General features: G+C 43.9%; 1 protein-coding gene across 2 annotated transcripts in view; it reads left to right on the top strand.

Moving 5' to 3' along the window:
• Positions 1–11744: 11744 nt before the first annotated feature.
• Positions 11745–20431, top strand: part of fgfr4 (fibroblast growth factor receptor 4) — an 11749-nt gene continuing 3062 nt past the window's right edge. Inside the window, exons 1-17 of one of the 2 annotated variants that reach the window (XM_017493235.3) lie at positions 11745–12683; positions 13876–14055; positions 15595–15776; positions 15861–15999; positions 16108–16161; positions 16449–16709; positions 16806–16895; positions 16997–17163; positions 17262–17385; positions 18041–18231; positions 18368–18506; positions 18596–18789; positions 18887–19032; positions 19117–19238; positions 19323–19433; positions 19564–19754; positions 20414–20431. The exon at positions 20414–20431 is cut by the window's right edge and continues 105 nt beyond it. In XM_017493235.3, coding sequence (XP_017348724.1) covers positions 13965–14055; positions 15595–15776; positions 15861–15999; positions 16108–16161; positions 16449–16709; positions 16806–16895; positions 16997–17163; positions 17262–17385; positions 18041–18231; positions 18368–18506; positions 18596–18789; positions 18887–19032; positions 19117–19238; positions 19323–19433; positions 19564–19754; positions 20414–20431 — 2220 coding nt within the window. In that variant the 5' untranslated portion in view covers positions 11745–12683; positions 13876–13964. Of the gene's footprint in view, positions 12684–13875; positions 14056–15594; positions 15777–15860; positions 16000–16107; positions 16162–16445; positions 16710–16805; positions 16896–16996; positions 17164–17261; positions 17386–18040; positions 18232–18367; positions 18507–18595; positions 18790–18886; positions 19033–19116; positions 19239–19322; positions 19434–19563; positions 19755–20413 lie in introns of both variants that reach the window. The other variant, XM_017493234.3, reaches the window with a different exon arrangement.

The raw sequence follows: 20431 nt of genomic DNA, 5'->3' as shown, positions 1-20431 counted from the left end.
ATGTATAAAATAAAAATAACACAAGATGAGTGATCTGCAATGGATCTTATTATTTAGTAACCTTTTTCTTTTTCCTGTATTATACATACCATACTATATATATATATATATTTTTTTTTTAATGGCTAAAATTCCTCCTAGTCTCAAAAACATGCCAGTAGGTATACAGACGAAGATAAAGCGACACTGAGATAAAGTGAACGAGCGTCTGAAAGTGTGCGTGTGTGGTGCTCTGCGATGGCTCGGTGCTCCCAGGATAGGCTTCAGATCCACTGAAAGAGCGTAAGTGAGAAAATAGAAGACCTAGCTCGCTGCTAACTTCTTTCCGAAGTCAAGACGGCTAGAGGTGGCGCTCTGTTCAATTCACAACTGGTCTGTAATAAAACCGCGACGTGGTAGCTCATCGGTTAAGATGTTGGGACTATTGATTCGAAGGTTGTGAGTTTAAATCCCGCCACTGCGGGGCCCTTGAGCAAGGCCCTTAACCCTCCACTGCTCAGTTAAATTGAGATAACGTTATCCAGTTAGTCCGGTGTCGATTTGATCATGTGGCCAAATTTTGTCCAGTTAGGACTCTTACCTCTTCCTGTGTCTCATGATTCAGTGAAGGAAGATACGTCTTGTTCCATCGACCCCTGAACCTGTAGGTAAGTATATTACTCAAATACTGTCATTGTACTCGGATAAATCGTATATTTACTATGCTATCTATAACATAAGTGATGACAAGAACTAAGTTGTATCGTGGACGTTTCCCAATATTAAGTGTAACTATAAACAGTTCCAGAGTTCCTGGTGTCATTCAGTAATAAATTAAAGGGTGTAATCCTGGGCAGATCGCTGTGCAATAAGTGTATAAGTGTATGAATAACACACTTTCACCCATGCTGTTATACTGTAGGAAAATACTCCACTTCGCGTCAGGATCACACCATCCTGGCGTGGATTATTTTCGTATGCCATCATGTTCCATCATGTTTTATTGCTCGCTTCCCAGCTCCCAGCTCCCACCAACTCACCAGCTGGCCCTACAACAAATTTGGCCCAGATTTGTTTCGCACAAAGTGTACTTCATTATTTTTTTTTTTTCACAGGGAACACTTCGCTTCCCCCCTCGAGGGGGTTGGGGATGGCGGGCATCCTTTTCAGTGTGAGGGAAGAGGATCTGCATCCTGCTGCAAACACCTTCCAGACGCCCCCGGGGTCGGCCTGCAGCTGCAGTACCTTCGGATCCATCCGCAACACATCACACGCACTCTCACCTTCTGTCAGTCACGGGGGGCTGAGGTTCACGCATGCCGCCGGCTTGTAGAGACCCTCGTTTAGAAGGAGAAGAATGTGGGTCTATTCCCTATACGCTTGCGACCTCTGACCTACTCCAGGAAGCGCTCACCTGGACGGGCCTGACCACCTGCCTCATGTTTTCTTTGTGTCCGTGCGTCGTTCTACTTCTCTCTCTCTCATACAACATTCAAATACCGGCTTGGTGTATTTAAATTCGGTATGTCTTGTCCTATATGTACGTTTAGGCTAAATGCCAGAGGCTCAGAGATATGAAAATGTACAGCGACTATGATACACTCTCTGGGACCTTCCTTCTTCTCCCAAGCGCACTTCCATACCCACGACCCTGTCAGTCTCGTACCTGCGCACCCGGCTTAAGCCTGACTGACTTCAGTGGCACTCTGCCCGAGGCTTGACACTCGAGCCTCCGTTCTCACCTGACAAAACTGCTCGAAGACACGTTTCACTCGCCCCCCGTAAGCACACTGATATGTTTCATTAACCATGCTTAGTCAGTTATGGTGCGCTAAGCTTCTTAGTGCGTATATACCTGCAATTTCCTTTTCTCTCTCCACGTTCTGTACGTGCTGCAAACCCCAGGCATTGCCAGACAAGAACATAGGGTGTAGGGACGCAGTAAGGAGAGCGCAATCTAGACCATAAAGTACAAGTTACAGGCAGCCAATGTAGTGCCATAAAACCGGCGACGATATAGTCAGAGCCTAATTGTTCAGTTTAACGCCTAGTGATTACTGAAGCCTGTAAAGTCTGATGTTTCTCTCTCTCTCTCTCTCTCTCTCTCCCCCCCTCCACCTAAATCCAGACCACACAGAATGCATTCTGCAGATCAGCAAACCTTCAAACCTTCACTGGTTTTCATTTTACTGCTAGGGGGAGGAGAGGGGAGATCCCGAGCAGCGAGAGGCCCCAGTTCATTTAAGAAAGGGCAATAAACACTGGCGTCCAAGTGCATTAATTGACCGTTCAACGTGGTGGAGTCGTGAATCATTGTTTTGTTGCTGGAGAACATTAGCACCTTGTTCTGAACTTTAGGGCCAAGTGTCAAACAGCCATCCGACACTCAGCACCTTCATTCGGGATTCAGGACGCTGCTACCTACCGGCTCCGTTACGGGTATTTTAATACCATACGGCACGTCAGAACGTTTTACTCTCGTTCCTAAAAGATGAAGTTCTGTTTCATGGACAATCCGACACCACGGTCACAAATTGCACGTTTTAAAAACCGTCGAGGTTCTGAAAAAGTCTCACTCAACTGGGCAACGTCGGGAACTGGGGGGGAAATGTGCGTATTTCGTTTGCTCGACTCAAACGTCAGGCGTGTTTGCTCGGCCTCTGTGGAGCAGGGTCTATACGGAGCACAATGGCCGGAGACATCAAGGTTCCTACTTCATCCGGACTCTGATCTGTCTCGCTGGAATAACATCTAGAGAAATTACAATCGACACTATACAGCGAACATAGAGGGTGATGGTTTCTGTAAGAGTCCGAATGTAATTTGACGTAATTCAGTTTGGTAAACGGAGGACAGGAGCTGCCACTGGATTGAATGGGCTTTCTCCAGAAGCTGGTGATAATTCGCAGGGCTGTATTGTGCTGAGGCCTTTGGCTCCAGTGCTGAGGAGCACTCATTAATGCAGGAGGTGCTGTGCTCCTATTGTTGTGCTAATGAGGCACAGATGTGGACATCCAAAACTCCAGCAAATCACCAGGGACAGCAAACGAACAGGCCCTATTAAGGAAACACTGACTAAACCTTTATTATTGTTGGGTTTGGGCTTGTTTTTTTTTTTTTTTTTTAACCAAATAATGAAAAACAATTTCCCAATAACTTTAATTATCTCAGTATTTATGGGCTTTGTAGGTCTTTGCTCACTGGCTAAATTTGAAAGCTTGGTTTAGATAGATCATGAAAAGGGTTAGAAAAAAAAAAAGAAGAAGAATAAGAAGAAAAAAATCCATCAATGCTAACAGAAATGTGCACGTTCTCGTGTATTAAAACTGCCACTGATCCTACGCCGGCATCCGTGGCATCGTTCTTCAAAAGCTCAAAATTCCCGTCCCTTTTTGATCTCACTGGAATGATGTTCGTGGTTCTATTTTTTAGAGGTGGGTTAAATGGATGTGACGTGGTTGTGAAATTAAATCTGTTTAGAGTTTTTGGAAGCTCCTGAGAGAGATGTCCGGCTCAGCGTCCTCCCAGGTCAGTGGTGGACGGGCCTTTGTTTGGAGACGAACTGTGCACCTCTGACAGCTGGAACTCAAGTCACCAGTGGGACGAAAAGGAATCAAATAATAAAACGTTGCTTGTGAGATTAATGCCTGGCTTAATGAACGTTGCTAATGCAATCTTGTTATCAAGGTCTGTAATTATACTAATGGCTAAACGCTTTGCTTTTCTGTCTTCGATAATACATTATATTTAAGAAATGATTAGTATTCAATATATTCCAAAAAAGCATGAACACACCATAGCTGTTTGCAAAAAAAAAAAAGAAAGAAAGAAAAGAAAACGGAAAAAAGGAAAGGAAAATAATAACAGGACAGCAGTAATTGTCAGCTTCAGCAAATAAGAGAATAAAGATTGTAATCAGGACTGAAACAGTACAGAGAAATGCTACTTACGTGAAAGTGTAGATAATGTGTCAAAATCTTAATTAAAAGTGAAAGTTAAACAGCCAAAAAAAAAAAAAAAGTCCAGAAGGTTACTACTTTAAAAAGAACTTTAAAAAAAAAAAAAAACTGTACTGTTTCTAGCTGATGAAATTAAGTTAATGTCATGTTTTCATGTGAAATATAACGTTCTTTACATATGTAAAACTGTTAGAAGGCTAAATCTATGTCGTTTCCTGTAAATAACTATTTACAGTTAGCGATAACGTTAGCTAGAACTGGAATTGCTACCTGGCCAGATGATGTTAGCTACTGGAATTGTCCTGATATTAGCAACAGGCTAATCTCGCTAGCAAAACGTACCTCAGCAGGCATTTAGAGTGAGTTCGTGGCTTCTAAGGAGGTAATGAAGATTTTATTTATTAATAAAGTCTTTGTTTATTCCAGCATATTGAAAAATCTACTGAGGTAGGTAAGGTATTCTTGATCTTTTTTTTTTTTTTTTTTTTTTGTATATTGTACCTGATTGGATGCCAAACTGAGCCAGTTCGATTGATGAGACGGATGAGGGAAGAATATTTCTAACGGGCACTTTGAAAGTCTAAAAATAAAAAAAATAAAAAATACGAGCAGTAAAAAGTACGGGTCCCCCCCCCCCCCCCCCCCCTCTTTGAAATGTAATTAAGTAAGAGCTTTCAATTTCAAAGTACAACCGCTTGTATTTTCCACCCCCGAATGTAATTAAGATCAGTATTGATCTCCGAGCTCCACCAACATTCAAAGTGAGCTAAACCTCAGGTGCTCTAATCTCACCGCATCCCATTGTTCAGGGGGGGGGGTTAAGAAAGAAACTCTCCACTGTGTCCCACAATAATGTATCACATGAGCAAAAAGGAGGGAGGGCTGAGAGCTGAGAGCCAGGCTGAACTCGCAGAAAGTATGAGAAGCTCTTAATCAGGCCAAACAATGCAGCCTCCAACTCCTCCTTTCTGGCGAGGCCTGATCTAATAAGCTTGGGGGGGACGGTACTTTGAGCTGATCCCCCTGAATAACCTCTAGAGATACTTCACAGCAGGGAAACCTGAAGAAGAACCCTGAAGACCCTTTAATTTAAACCAGGCCCATCGACCCTTTGAACTCCACAATGCCAGGCCTTGACACAAACAAAAGCTGGTCTGACATTGTCAAATACAGGCTTAATGTCTTCATGAGACACCTTCTTAATGAACAAGGGAGAAAATCACGGGTATGTGAGTATTGTCGGATTTGATTTCAACACCACCGATCGAACCCAGCCCCACTCCCGCCCCCACACACACTTCACTAAGTAACTTTAAGGGTTAATATCAGCCATATCCGAATGCTGATTAAGATGGAAAGGCGTCGGTTTCGTCTGGCGCGCCATCCAGAAGGAAGCCATACCCGGGCTCGGGTGTGATGTTATCTCTGAGTCTAGATAAAGAAACATCTTGAATTTTTAATAAGTGCTCCACAAAAGAATGGGCTTCAGCTCCTCTACCACACAAAGCCTCGAAAGGGCAAATTCTGTCAGAGTGAAGATCTAGTTACAGCTAATTCTCTCTTTGTTTTTCCTCTTCCTTTCGTTGTGTCTCGATCCCTTCAGAGCTAGCGTTATGAACATAAACAGCGGCTTTGAGGTTATTGCCTGGATGCTCGGTTATCCGAACATCCGTGACGATCTACAACCCCCCCCCCCCCCCCGCCTCCTCCAAACATGGTTCTAGTCCATGGAGATAACATCTACAGGAGTTGACATTTCTCTTTTGTTGACAGACACGGAAATGAGCGAATGGTTTTAAAGATAAATGTAAAGCCTTTAATTCGGCATCGTGTCTGTGGAACTTGGTTGTCCTTGAACTTATGAAGCTTTTTTTTTTAACATTTCAAGCATTTCCTAGATTTATGGAAACAATTCTCTCGCCATTATTCTCTCTGTTGGAAACGTTCAACCATGGATGCCAGATATTGTTCACAGAGCAGGCAGACATTTGAACTGTAATTGGGTTTACCAGATATATATACACAAATTTACGTCGTCCATGACAGACCGATCATTTACGTTATCGTACGTCCGGCAGAAAAATAAAAAACACACATCCGTGACAAATCCATGCCAACGCCGTCCTGCACCCCGTGATCCAGGCTCTCGATGTATATGAATGAAGTGATGCTAATAAAGACAAACTAAAGCACTGGAACAATGGAGTGCTGTCTTAATGAGATGGTGCAATAATCTCTAACTACTCAGTCTTACAGAGAGCTGAGACTTTGAATAATCATTAACCATCCTCCCCATCCCCCCCCCCCCCCCCCCCCCCCCACTAGATTAGTGAAAAGCCTTGTAGATTAAGATGGGGGGTAGGACGCTTTTCTTAAATTCCTCATACTGCATTCTTGCTTCTGATTAATACTGTTCAGTTGTTCGTTTCGTCTTTAATATCATCAAGCCTCAATTTCAGGATTTAAAAACGAATACATGTCATATTCAGCTTAGTGGCAACCAAGAGTCATGAATTCTTACAGATGTTTGGTAATAGTGTTTTTTTTTTTTTTTTTGGTTTGTTTGTTTTGTTTATTTTCACGTCCAAAAAAAATTCCCACATTCGCCGATTCACGCATATGGTCCCGATTGAAAAGATCGTTCACAAACTCGCTCGGATTAATCAAAAGCACGGAGTTCACGGAGAGGAAAGAGAAAGGGAGACCAACCCATGGAAAACAGTGGCTTCCGCGATATCCATCTCTGTAAAAACAGCTGGGTGTGGGACTTTCTTGGCCTGTATTTTGGCAGCGGAGGGCAACTTGCATTACAAAGTAGGTCTTTCCGTCACTACTATTGTCCGTCCCAGGCCAGGTAATAATTAACACAAACAAGAGACAATAGGCCAGGACCGAGGGTTTTAGTTAATGAGCGACCAGCTCCACCTTACATTCACACGCTCTGAACCCAGGACACTCACCGCCTGCTCACCCTGGCTAATTATTCACACTACTGTCCGCCATTTCATAGGCATTGGGCAAGCTTGGGAATTAGCATAAGCATGCAAGTATCAGTACATTTGAGTGCGTTCAAAGGATAGCCAAAGGTGCCAGGGGCTATACAACATATCACTTAATGTAATCAGATGAAAGGAGAGGAGGAGAGGACAGGGAGAATGTCGCCGGTGATTTGTTGCCAGTCCACAAAAGCTTTCCTTTAGGACAAGAATGCAAGCTTCAGAGGGCAATGAAGCAAAACATTTCACATAGATTCTGATCACTTTTGCGAATCAGACACACCTTCTGTCGGCCAAGTGTTTAATTACAGTCAGAGTGCCAATTATTTTCTGCTAAAGCCCGAGATCGCTCATAGCCTATATATATATATATATATATATATATATATATATATATATATATATATATATATATATATATATATATATATATATATATATATATGTGTGTGTGTGTGTGTGTGTGTGTGTGTGTGTGTGTGTGTGTGTGTGTGTGTTCACACCACAAAAATACCGCGTGGTTCGGAAATTGCAGCGTATCGGATCGCGAGACCCTGCAGCGGATCGTGAGGACAGCTGAAAAGATCATCGAGGGTCTCTCTACCATCCATCATAGACATTTATACCACACGCTGCATCCGCAAAGCCAGCCGCATTGTGGATGACCCCACACACCCCTCACACACACTCTTCACTCTCTTGCTTTCTGGAAAAAGGTACCGAAGCATTCAGGCCTTCACGACCAGACTGTGTAACAGCCGTGCCCATCGTCCCGTTTTAATAGTTAATATAGATATCATCATCATTTGTGGCATAGCGAACATGTTCCAGTTAAGGTACAGCACCTCTATTAGACGATATTCAGTAATTAATTCTTAGATGAACACACGTTTAATTATGGATAGATTTTTTTGGAGGTCGGACGGGGTGTTATGGAGTTTAATGGTACAGAAACCTAATTCTGGACAACAATAATATTGTTGTCGTAACCAGCAAATCCCTCACATAGCTGATTATATCAAATTATATATATATATATATATATATATATATATATATATATATATATATATATATATATATATATATAAATGGCCAAAGGCTCTGTTGTTTATCCTAGCACATTGCTGTACTGGCTGTAAGTATGTTCCCATGACTCAGGGCCTTATCTACTTTTACAACTTCCATTTTCTCCATATTTACTTGTGTACTTTGACTTTAGCTAAGAATGCTGTAAAAAAATCTGACCCGGATGATAATAAAACTGTCCTCTTGGAAAGCGGTAGGACGAAAATTGAGGTGTTGCGTAACAACCCTGCTGCCTCACTAACTCACCAGAGTGGCTCTGGATAACCAGGGCGATGCGACTCTGCGAAAAGCGCATAAACTCCCTCTTCTGTCCTTTCTGTTTATTCCACATTCTGTGTATGCTTTAAGTTTAACAGGAAAATAATATGTGTACGCTAATGTTTGTACCTGATTAGCTGGGCCAACCAAAGCTTTGGAGAGAGAGTTCCTTTCAGAGGGGCGGTTAGGAGGGGATGTGCAGGGCAACAGAGAAGCTTCAGATAATAGGCTTTAATGGGGCATTCGCATTCAGTAGGCTGCAACAAAGGCCAGGCAGTGGGATTTGGGAGGGCTGATTGTTGCTCCAGTGTGCTTTAATGCTAGGCCCCGGAGACTGAAGCTGAGGGCAACTGCAGGGAGAAAATCTACCATTGTCAAGCGGAATGTCAGCGGTTTTCAAGGACACCAAAGAGGACCAGAGAGAGAGAGAGAGAGAGAGAGAGAGAGAGAGAGAGGGGGGGGGGGGGGGTGGTGGTGGAAAAGAGTGTATTGGTATAGAGGGATATATAAAGATGGAGAGATGTGGAGGGGGAGGGATGAGTGCAGAAGCAGGGGTGGGGTCGATCGAGTGCCACATTCTGCCCGAAAATGTTTCTCTATCTCTATTTCATCCTACAGAATGATTGCGAGAGGTTCGCTGATGTCTATGACACCATGCGGGATCTTCACACACACATACAGTACAAGGTTTAGGTTCTCAACTAGGAACAGAAGATTGGGAGTTCAAGGAAGGTCTCGTACCATGGCCGATCCTGCACTCTGACACCAATTTCTGTCCAACTAATATTTGTGAAAACATCATTTTGCTGTACACGGCAGTTAAATTAATATATGAAGCTGGGCACGGACTGGCAGGACCTTGTTCTTTGCTGGTGTAGACACTGTACCGTCTCTGCACAAAGGTCAAAGACAAGGTCTACTCAAAGATGGTTCGAACCAGATTTTTTATTTTTTTAAAAATTTTAATTAATAAGACGTCTCAGTTGAGGATCACTGACAATTAAAAGGATTTGACCGTGCCATTTATTAGTCCTTGTAACACTTTAAAAGATTCAAGGATCCTTCTGGTTCCATTCAAACTCAGTAAACACTTCTTCCTGGTCAGGGTCACGGTGGATCCAGGAACACTGCGTGTGAGGCAGGAATACACCTGGATGGGATGCCAGGAAAATGTACATGGACATCAACACACTCATTCACAGCAAGGGGCAATTTATAGTCACCAATACACCTATTGACATGTTTTTGAGAGTTGGAAGGAAACCCGGAGGAAACCCGTGTTTAGAGAATATGAGGAACATGAGATCAGGATCAAATTGTGGACCCTGGAGCTGTGAGTCGGCAAAGCGAACCGCTGGTCCGGTTCACTCCAGATTTCCTCCAAACAACCTGTGCCTTCGTTATACTTATGCGTCTGACCTGTGTGTATACGTGCTGTAGGCTGGTCAGACCCTCACCCTGGTGACTGACGGTCCGAGTGAACAAATAGTCTACTGGCAGTAAATCAGGGCTCCGGATGGAGATGGTGAAGTGGACGGCGGGAAGCACGTGCACCGCGTAGCTGAGTGAGGAATGAGACAAACTGTTTATTTCAAACACAATCCCCCTCTCGCATCTGTCTCTTGGGGACTCTTAACCCCACTCTTTTCGGGCCTCGGGGCTTCAATTTATCACCACACCTGCACGTGGAAGCTGGGAGCAGCAGAGCTCGGAGTGAAATCTGCACACAAATCAAACCACGCAGGAGCGACCGAATGCTACCGAGGAAACAATAAAGGAACGAGGGTATGAAGAAATGAAGAATGAGAACACATACAACATATAATGATGATAAAGGCTATGTCAGGGGTTCTCAAACTCCTTCAGCGCGCTTTCAGTAACCGCTTAATCCGCAACATCGGATCCTTAGAACCAAACTACCAATGGGTATGGGAGGTAGGAGGAAACCAGAAAACCTGGCAGAAGCCCACATGGACGCAGGGAGAACATTCACATACAGTAACCCGAGCTCAGGATGGAGGTAGGAACCAGGGACTTCCTGCCTGCTCAGCACAGTTAGTTAAATGTAAATAGTTATGAAAAACTATTTAAATATCAGGTTCATTATTTAAACGTATGCTGGTTAAAATACTGGCTGTGTAGTACACGCTACGTGCTGGAGCATTTTATTCCTGGAAAACTGGTCCAATTGGCTAATAACTGTAAGAACTCATAACAGATAGTGTTCCAGGGTTCGATCCTGAGCTTGGGAATTTCTCATGTTCTCCCTGGGTGTGTGGGTTTCCTCTCGCAAACTAAAAAACACGCATGTGCAAGAATGAATGATACAGGTAGATTGTGATTTTACACTGCACTGTAATAAAATTGAATGAAATTAAATACTTTTTTTTTTTAAAAACCACAGACTCCCCTCGATGTGCTTCCCGGACTTGAAGTTACAAGATACATTACACATATTGAAACTTGTGCATTTAGTTCCCTGGGAGACTAGTAAAATAAAAATAGCATCCCTCTACTTAGGGTTCTACTGAGAACCTCGAACGGCCCTCTTCTTTAACCCTTTACTGCACGGTGTTGCCATATGGCAACAATTCATTTATATCCAACTGTTTGATAGGCATTGAGGAGGATTTAACTTTGACCTAACGGGGGGGAAAACGCCTTCTCGTACATTTTGTGTTATTTTTGACTATATGATACTTTCCACCATTGCGCATTGTTGCCATACGGCAACAATTTACCAATTTTACCGTAAAAAAAAAAAAACAACCTATTTTTTTTTTTTATGGAAATGTAATAATTCTTTTTAAACAATTTAAAGAATCTTTTTAAAAAAACAAACAAATAAAATAAGATTTTTTATATTATATATATATATACTCTTTTTGTATAAAGAGTGTACAGAAATATTCACCTGTGTTTTTTTTTTTTTTTTTTGCACTTGTATATTCAGCCTGTGTTGAACTGTAGCTTTCACACAGTTAACAAAGTGACAGAGTGTCAAGAAAGACCGGGGAACGTTTCAAACTCCACTAATAAATCAATTAGGGGCCAATGTGACGCCTCCCGACCTAAAAGGATTATTAGGCTGCGCGTGCGCTATACGGCAGTGATGTAATTACGGGAAGGGGGCCATTCACGACTATTGAATACAGTACACGGGCACGGGTGCGCGCGCGCGCGCGCTTCAATGGCACTCTATGCCTTATTTATACCCCCTGCTAATCATGCGCCATAGAAGACTCCTAACGTCGAGTAAACTGTTTATTCAGGCTCATTTCAGCAGTGTGACGTGTGACAATTACTTTCTGCATATATGTTCACACTGTTGAAATTCGACTTGGCTGCTATTGTGTGTGTGTGTGTGTGTGTGTGTGTTTTAAACATCTGACTCACTAATTGACAACCGTCCTTGTTGACACTTTGGAGAGGAGTAAGCTAGTAGTATAGTAGTGAGAGTATACTGAACTATATCGTCTTGCTGTGGATCTCCAGAGTCTTAAAGACGAGTCCACCCGAGGGTGGATGGGGTGTATGGGGTGGACTCCTCCTCCCCCGTCCTCCCCCGTCCTCCTCCTCCTCCTCCTCCCTCGTTTTTTAATCCATTGTAGGGATCCTTGCACTCAGAAGAACAGTGTTCCCCCTGGCTGCTAGAGAAACGCCGAGCTCGTCTCCTCTCCTCTATACTCCCAGCGCAGCCGCACCGTGTCTGCACCGTTAACCCGCTATTTAACGCACGGAACGGGATTTTTTTTTTTTTTTAAATTTCTTTCTTTATTTGTTTTTTTGCGTGATTGTTCTGCGGTGCGCAATACAAAAAAAAAGATCAAATAAAAGAAGAAGAAATCAGAGCGCGCGTCCAGAGACGAGGAAAGGAGACGTGAGTCAACGATGAGTCCACCGATGGTCGCTGCCCCATTGTAAGACCTGAACAGAACAGGACGCGGATTGTCCTTTATTTACTCCATGTGGGAGGTTTTAGTGAAGTGTGAAGCGGAGTCGTGCGTTTTCTTGTAGGATTTTGGCGGAAGAGAAAAGAAAAAGCAGGAGAAGCAAGGACAGCTGGACCTTGGGCATTATAAGCCTACTGAGCGAGGAAGCGCCTTTCATGCAGGAGCTCAGCGCACGGAGAACCATGGTTCTATTGGTTATGGATTTCTAAAAAAAAAAAAAGAAAAAAAAAAGAAGAAGAAAAGAAAGAAAGAAAGAAAAAAGGCTTGTTAAAGCTCCGAGTTCGTAGTATGAGAGGATTTCTACTAAGAAAGAACTTGATAGCACAACTACAAATCCATGAAGGCATACAAGCAGTGGTAAGGATCTAGACGCGACTGGTGTCTTAACGAACTGTTCTCAAAAGGACCGGCCAAAGGGCACGGGGGCGAAAAGGAAAAGAAAAGAAAAGGTAAGTGGAAGAGCTGACGAGCTGGAAGAACTTTGAGTGACCTCGGGCAGCTGGATTTATTTCAGGAATTTGATTACTGCTCATACATTGCTGCTGGATCTCTGATTGTATGTTATTATGCTCTTTATATTGCGCGTAAACAAAACGGGTATCCGGTTACTTTGCGTAAAATCCGCACGCGCGTGGTGACACACTCGAAATGAAAGCGATGTGAGCAAAACAAAACAAAACAAAACAAAACAAAAAAAAAAAGAGGGCCAGGGTTTGTCTCAAATGGAGCTCGGTTGGAGATGTCACTGGTCCTGTGTTTGACTGATTGATTTATTTTTAAATCATCCCTCACTCGCCACTCAGAGTCTGCGTGCGCTCTATCCAAAGTTTCATTCAGACTACCAAGTGGGTTTGGGTTGTTGTTGTTTTTTTTTTTACACTTGTAAATAGGTTTATTTATCTTAAACTGACTCTCACTCTGGTGTGAAAATCTCAGCCGGGTACAGAGGGACGCATGGCCACTTCACCAGGGCTGCTTGCTTTCGGGCAGGGTTGCCAGATTCGAGAGGCTTTTCTGCCAGGGGTAATTACAAATTGCGTAATTACAGAGGACAGCGTCCCATCTAGTGACTGGAGGCTTAATTCTGAACAGACTTGAGTGTTTGAAAGTCGGAACTGATCAACAGAGTACCTGTTCTATGTTTGGAAACCATCCGACAATAATAATAATAATAATAATAATAATAATAATAATAATAATAATAAAAAATTAGTTGAACATTGTTTACACAAAAACAAAAAAAAAAATCGACTTAGAGTCCAAAGCATCTAAATAATGCAGAAAAATTGTGCATGAGAATTGTCAAGTGTATACAGCTATCTCACAGCTTGTTCTGCTTACCTGGTAGTTCCAGAAATGTACCCTATTTATTGTACAAATGGCCCATTATGCACCTTTTTCCCCCCTATGACTGCCCTGCATTTGTGCTTCTAATTATTCATGTTTATGGAAAACGGTGCACAATGTCCAGCAGTGATCGGGTAGACAATGTGTCTAGTGTGACTGGACTGCTTGCCATTCATACACAAATGTGCTTTAGAGGTGAAGGAGTGTTGTTCATGTCTTAAATGTTAGAAGCTACACCAGGTTGAATGTCTTGCAGGTCAGTCTCACACAATCTGAATCCTGTTCGTGTTTCAGGTTTCTCCACAACAGAGAGAGACCCCGAGGTTGCCAATGCCTGGACTCGGCGTTTGAGCTGATCTCAAGACATACGTTTCCTCGTCAAAATGTGGAGCATTTGTAAGTTCTTCATTACCGTGTGCCTGGCCGAATCTGCTTTATCGAGGAGCATCACGACACATGAAGTCCGCTCCAAAGGTAACTAGAAGACAGGACGAAACTCGAGTATATTCATTTATGTGACGATTTATGTCCAGGATGTTTGTAAGTCCAAGTGTTTTTTGTTGACGAGATCGTTTAATGGGAAAGTTCTGGAATGAATTAAGTGTTTCATTTGATTTGGGATTTATAGAAAGCTCTATTTTAAGTGACGTGGGATGAAATCATTCGGAGAGGAAAAGTATCCCGGTATTTTTTTTTTTTTTTTTTTTTAGCCGTAAACACGGCTACTTGATCCTGCCAAAGCCCCGAGGCTCGGAAGTGTAAATCTGTCTGGCCTGGTGCCAGTGAAAGAGGATTGTAGGGAGGTCTGAGGGAGCGCTTTTACAAATACACGGCTGTCCTGCCCTGCCTGTGTACCCGCCAGAAAGGTATTCTATTAGCTCCGACTGGTCCTTGTGGTCTCAGGTAATCTATGAGACTTAAGATTCAGCAGCGTTGGCTTGCAGAGCTTTCCTGTACTAAGTGGCAGCAGTAGTGGTGTGTAAATATCAATCGAGGAATAACTTAGCATTTTAGGCAGCAGTACTGGGAAGAGATTTGACCAAGGGGTTAGTATGACGATCAGGGTCAGGGTGGTTTACTGAGGACCACACGGTTATTAGTGAGAGAATGAAGAGGGCAGGTGTAGGCCCTGCCAAGAACAGAGGCAAAGCGTTTGTTAAAAGCGTCCTTTTATGAACCACGGGTCCAGCGGAGAAGAAGCGGGGAAGGTTGAGAGACCCTGTGGTGCGGCCCGACAACGCCTGACAAAAGAAATTAAAGTCATTTGACAACTATAATACTTTAATGGACAGAGGCACCCAAGAAAGGTCCGGTTCTTATTTAATATGCCTAAATTAAATTCTGATCTTGGGATTGCTCGAATATCCCACTCCAATCAAATCTTACCATGACGTAGAAGCTGATTTCATAAGTTAGAGATTATTTTCCATAGCGATTTTGTCTCCATTCCTCGATGTGTTCAGTAAAGAACAAAGCCCTTATGTGACCTGAACACCATCATTTTCTCCATCAGGATCACCCATTCAGCCTATTTTTAGGCTGTGTATGTGTGTGTGTTTTGTTTAGCCAGCCTTTTATTCCCCCCCTGAACATTTACACCCTCTCTTGAGGTCAGATTCAGGCCAGGCGCCGGTTTCATTCAGTGAAGTTCATTAGTGTGTTGGTGGGAGAATGCTGTGCCTCAGCACTGGAGGTGACATTGCTGGTTTAGGGATTCTTTGCACAAATGCTTATCACACTCCCCGCTGGGCCGCCAGGAACACTGCTGTGAAGTCAAACTTCCACTGAGAACCATGGGTTGGTTCTTACTTTTGTCCCTTCAGATGTAATTTACGACCTCCCTCCCTCCCACCAAAAAAAAAATAAACACACCAAATCTTTTAGGGATTCAGGCAGTAATGGGCTTGCTAAGTAAATACAGGAGGCAGTTCTGTTTTTTAATTAATCACACTGCGATTGTTGCGTAGAAACATCAGCATGTTTAAAACAGCTTCTTATTGTGCATTCTCCCAGATTCCAGAGTACACCGGCCGACTCTTCAGACAGGTTTTCCCGAGAACACCACCGCGCTATTCGGAGGCCAGGCGAAGTTGGTATGTAAAGTCCATCGGCCAGCCTCGACACGTCTCCAGTGGTTCAAGAAGGACAAGGATCGCCCGGGGCCTGACGGATCACCGCTTCTTAAGCCCCTCACTGTAAGGAAGTGATTTAAAGCGCACCTTTTCTTTTTTTCCCCCTGTTAGAGAGTGGGTGTAATTGAAGATGCGTTTCCCCTCCAGCCTCTTCTAGACAACGTCTTCAAAGTCAACGTCCTTCCTTTAGTAAACGTCACCTTGGAAGATGCAGGAGAGTATATATGCATGGTGAAAAACTCTGCTGGATGGACTAGTAATTCAGCGTGGGTGGAAGTCTTAACGGGTGAGCCCTTTTATTCTTTTTTTTAAAAAATTTTTTGTGGAATCAGTGGAAAGATACCACATTCGGTTGATAGGTTGAGAAATAAAGCTTTACCCCGTTCCTTTCTAGAAATCCTTCCTGCTAAATCTACGGACGGATTGACCGGGGCTGAGAATCCGACAGGTATGAGAGATCCTAGATCTTTTGCGCTGTTTAAACTGTCGTGATTATTACAAATCAGAAATACATAAAGGGCAGCCCTTCATTTTGATCCGTTGGAGATTCTGGTAGTTCTTCTGCAGCTCAGTGGTCTCCCAATCAAGGCTCAATGGATATGTGGAACTACCCGAGTGTGTCTTGAGGAATATTACATCCAGAGTTGTAACATAAGAGCCGAGCTGTAAGTTGGATAAAGGATAAATGTTCATTTTTGTCTTTTTCATTTTAAAAAAAAAATTTTTTTTAAGAAGTCTCTGAGGAGCTGAGTGAGGAGACATCGGAACACCTCCTGCTAGAACCGGGTGATGTGCTCAAACTGCGCTGTGACACAAACCGCCCTGGAGCTATCCACTGGTTCAAAGGAGATATGCGAGTGCAACATAGCGCTCGTATCCAGATAAGAGCGGGAGTCATGGAGATTACCGACGCGACATACGAAGACTCGGGGGTCTATGTCTGTATGATCCGTGGCTCCAAAGAGGCTCTGCGCAACTTCACCATCACAGTTGCAGGCATGTTCAGACATATAAAGTGACAACATTCCGCGTTTTAAATGCTTGCTAATAATATTAAGGGTTCGTTACATTCGTTTACTCTTAACCTTGCAGATGCGATGGGATCCGGTGATGACGATGAGGATGGCGGTCAAGAAGACTCCGTTACAGAGACAGAGAACGACCAAGTCTACTTCTCCAGAGGTGTGTGTCGTATTTACCGAAGCGCAAAAATTAAATGCCACCGACATATCTGTCAAGAAAACCGGTTAAAATTGGGTTCCATGATTCTACTTGTTCGTCAGGCCCATACTGGACCCATGTTCAGAGAATGGAGAAAAAGCTTTACGCTGTCCCTGCTGGAAACACAGTTAAATTCCGCTGTCCGGCTACAGGGAGCCCACTGCCTACAATCCGCTGGCTGAAGAATGGCAGAGAATTCAGGGGCGAGCACAGGATTGGAGGAATCAAGGTGAGATGGTTACATGAACAATACAGCTAGTTACACATGGAATAATTCGACTGGAACAAACAATGAGGTTCATATATTTGTGTAATTCTTGCCCACAGTTGCGGCATCAGCACTGGAGCTTGGTCATGGAGAGCGTGGTGCCCTCGGACCGTGGGAACTACACTTGTGTGGTGGAGAACAAATACGGCTCCATCACTCATAGCTACCTCCTCGATGTGTTGGGTAAGACGGCGCTCTGCTTACAGTAGACAGTGGTCTGGCTCCATGCAGAGTGGCTGAAGCTGGCCTTCTCTCTGCGTCTGTCAGGGGTAATAAGAATTAAATCGGGGAGCCGCAGTGCTGGCAGCTCAGCAGCGTCTCACAGTGAGACAGGCACCAATCGCACCTCGGATATAGCCACAGGGCAAGTGTGTCCACCACTGGGTTCATGTAGGGCCACACAGAAAAAGAGCAACAACTATCGGCACAACAGGAGGGCTAGCATTAGCTTGTGTTGTATGTTCCTGGATGAGCAGTTGGCCGGGCATCCAAACGAGGTTCCTAACTGACCTGTGTCAGTTCGGCGTCAGGTCAACTGCTGTCTCGGTCAAGGGAAAGAGGGAGAAAAGGAGTAAGTGTGTGTGTGTGTGTGGGGGGGGGGGCATTCAATAACTTCAAAGCATCCCAGTCACAGGCTTGGCTCCAGGATTCCCTAATGGAACCAATGAGTGCATGCCTCCAGCTTTTGGAGTCAGCTCTTTCCCTGTTTTGGATCTTATCTGATCTGATCTGATCTGCATTTGCGAATAACATGTTGAATTGTAAGAAACAAATGATGGGGCAAGGGAGGTCTGGGAAATTTCTGAATGGCTGAAATTTTCCAATGTCTCCATTTCAGAACGCTCTCCTCACAGACCCATTTTACAAGCTGGTCTACCAACCAATACCACAGCAGTGGTCGGAGGGGACGCCCAGTTCCACTGCAAAGTCTACAGTGACGCGCAGCCGCATATTCAGTGGCTGAAGCACATCGAGATTAACGGCAGCCGGTATGGGCCTGACGGCATACCCTACGTAAAGGTTGTCAAGGTATTGAAATACCCTACTTAACTGAAATTAATAATAGCAACCTTTTGGCTGGCAACATTTGTCAATTAGTGGTACCAAATTAACATGAGAGTATGACATGACTGCCATGTTCATATATTTTGGTTTTGCTTTACAGACTGGCAGCTTGAACATGTCTGAGGTAGAGGTCCTATATCTGACGAATGTCACAATGGAGGATGCTGGAGAGTATACATGTTTGGCTGGAAACTCTATTGGCTTCTCCCACCAGTCTGCATGGCTCACTGTCCTATCTGGTAGGTTAACCTAACATCTTTACAGTATTTTTAACAATATGTGTCATCATTCTTAAGGACATTAACACTGCATATCTATTCATTAATAGAGGTAGAAGTGACCAAAGAGATGGACCTTATGGAGACCAAGTACACCGACATCATCATTTACGCCTCAGGCTTCCTAGCACTGGTGATGGCCATCGTGATTGTGGTCTTGTGCCGAATGCAGACCCATCCCAGCCGGGAGCACTTTGACGCCCTCCCTGTCCAGAAACTTTCAAAATTTCCTCTCCGCAGACAGGTCGGATAGTAACTTGTGTCAGATCATTATGACATCTCTGTGATGCATCTTCATTCTGAATATATTTACACTAATTCTGCGTATCTTGGAAACACAGTACTCCGTCGAGTCCAACTCCTCTGGGAAGTCCAGTGCTTCTCTAATGAGAGTGGCGCGTCTTTCCTCCAGCTGCTCTCCGATGTTGGCTGGAGTCATGGAGTTTGAGCTTCCCTACGATCCCGATTGGGAGTTCACAAGAGAGAGGTACGTGCCAAGTGACACGATCCATTTTGATCATCCTGCCATTTAGCGTCGATGATGTTCTGACAGTGGTGTATTATTACCTAGCTTGACTTTAGGGAAACCTCTTGGAGAGGGTTGCTTTGGTCAGGTGGTAAGAGCAGAGGCTTATGGGATAAACAAGGATAATCCGGATCAAGTAACCACCGTGGCAGTCAAAATGCTGAAAGGTAGGTATTCCTAAAACGGCTGCTCGTGTATATAATATACGTAATGACACGAGGCGACTTAAACATTGGTCGATCGATTTCCAGATGATGCAACGGACAAAGACTTGGCCGACCTTATCTCTGAAATGGAGCTCATGAAGGGCATGGACAAGCACAAGAACATCATAAATCTTCTAGGTGTCTGCACTCAGGAAGGTCAGTTCGACTAAAAAGCGTCTCATCTCATGGCCCCTTAACGTTTCATGACGGTTACAACCTAAACATGCAATATGGTCAATTCCGTTTCGTTGATTCACACGAAACCTCTTGGATTTTGTTTTCTTAGGTCCGCTCTACGTGCTGGTCGAGTATGCGTCTAAAGGAAGCTTGCGCGAGTACTTACGAGCGCGTCGTCCTCCCGGAATGGACTACACCTTCGACGTGACCAAGGTTCCAGAAGAGCAGCTAACGTTCAAGGACCTTCTCTCTTGTGCCTACCAAGTGGCACGAGGCATGGAGTACCTGGCTTCTAAAAGGGTGAGTTGTTTTCCTTTTAAAACCCACCCGACCCAACCTACCTTGTAACCCCTAACCCCTACCCCTGTGTCTTATCAACACTTCCCTTTGTCTGACACACGATGCCAGGCATTCCTCACCGGAGTGGTGGTGTGCTGTGTTTACCACTGCGTCTGTCCCGTCTCTGTGGGCTTTGTCCTTTTTAGCACTGCCATAAATCTGTTAGCATGCAGGCGCGCAGATCCGCCTGTGCAGAAGATCATATTACTAGGTCTTTGTGGCCTGCTAAGAATGCAGCTGTCTGAAACCCTTCCATTAAGGGCCGCAAACCAGGGGCTTTTTCGTCCCCCTTTTTTTTTTTCTTTTTTTCTTTTTCCTTCGGTCCCCAAATGCCGCTTCTATTTAAAATGAAAACCGAAATACACGTAATAATATGCGTTCAGTTGCGCAAACAGTCCGGTGGTGTTTTTCTACAAAGACCACATCTATTTAAAGCCAGGCTTGTTTTTGGAGCATATACTGAAAGCGTTCTTTGCATGTTGATTTAGACAGCCATCCATTTTGAAATACACACACACACACACACACACACACACACACACACACATATCGTACATTTTGTCTAGTTGTTGCGGGTTTTAGAGTGATCACCGAGCCGTGTCCTTTCTGTTCCTCAACAGTGCATTCACCGAGATCTC

Source organism: Ictalurus punctatus, chromosome 18 (genome assembly GCF_001660625.3).
Source record: "Ictalurus punctatus breed USDA103 chromosome 18, Coco_2.0, whole genome shotgun sequence".
NCBI classification, from domain to species: Eukaryota; Metazoa; Chordata; class Actinopteri; order Siluriformes; family Ictaluridae; genus Ictalurus; species Ictalurus punctatus.
This window is presented reverse-complemented; position numbering and strand designations above follow the sequence as displayed.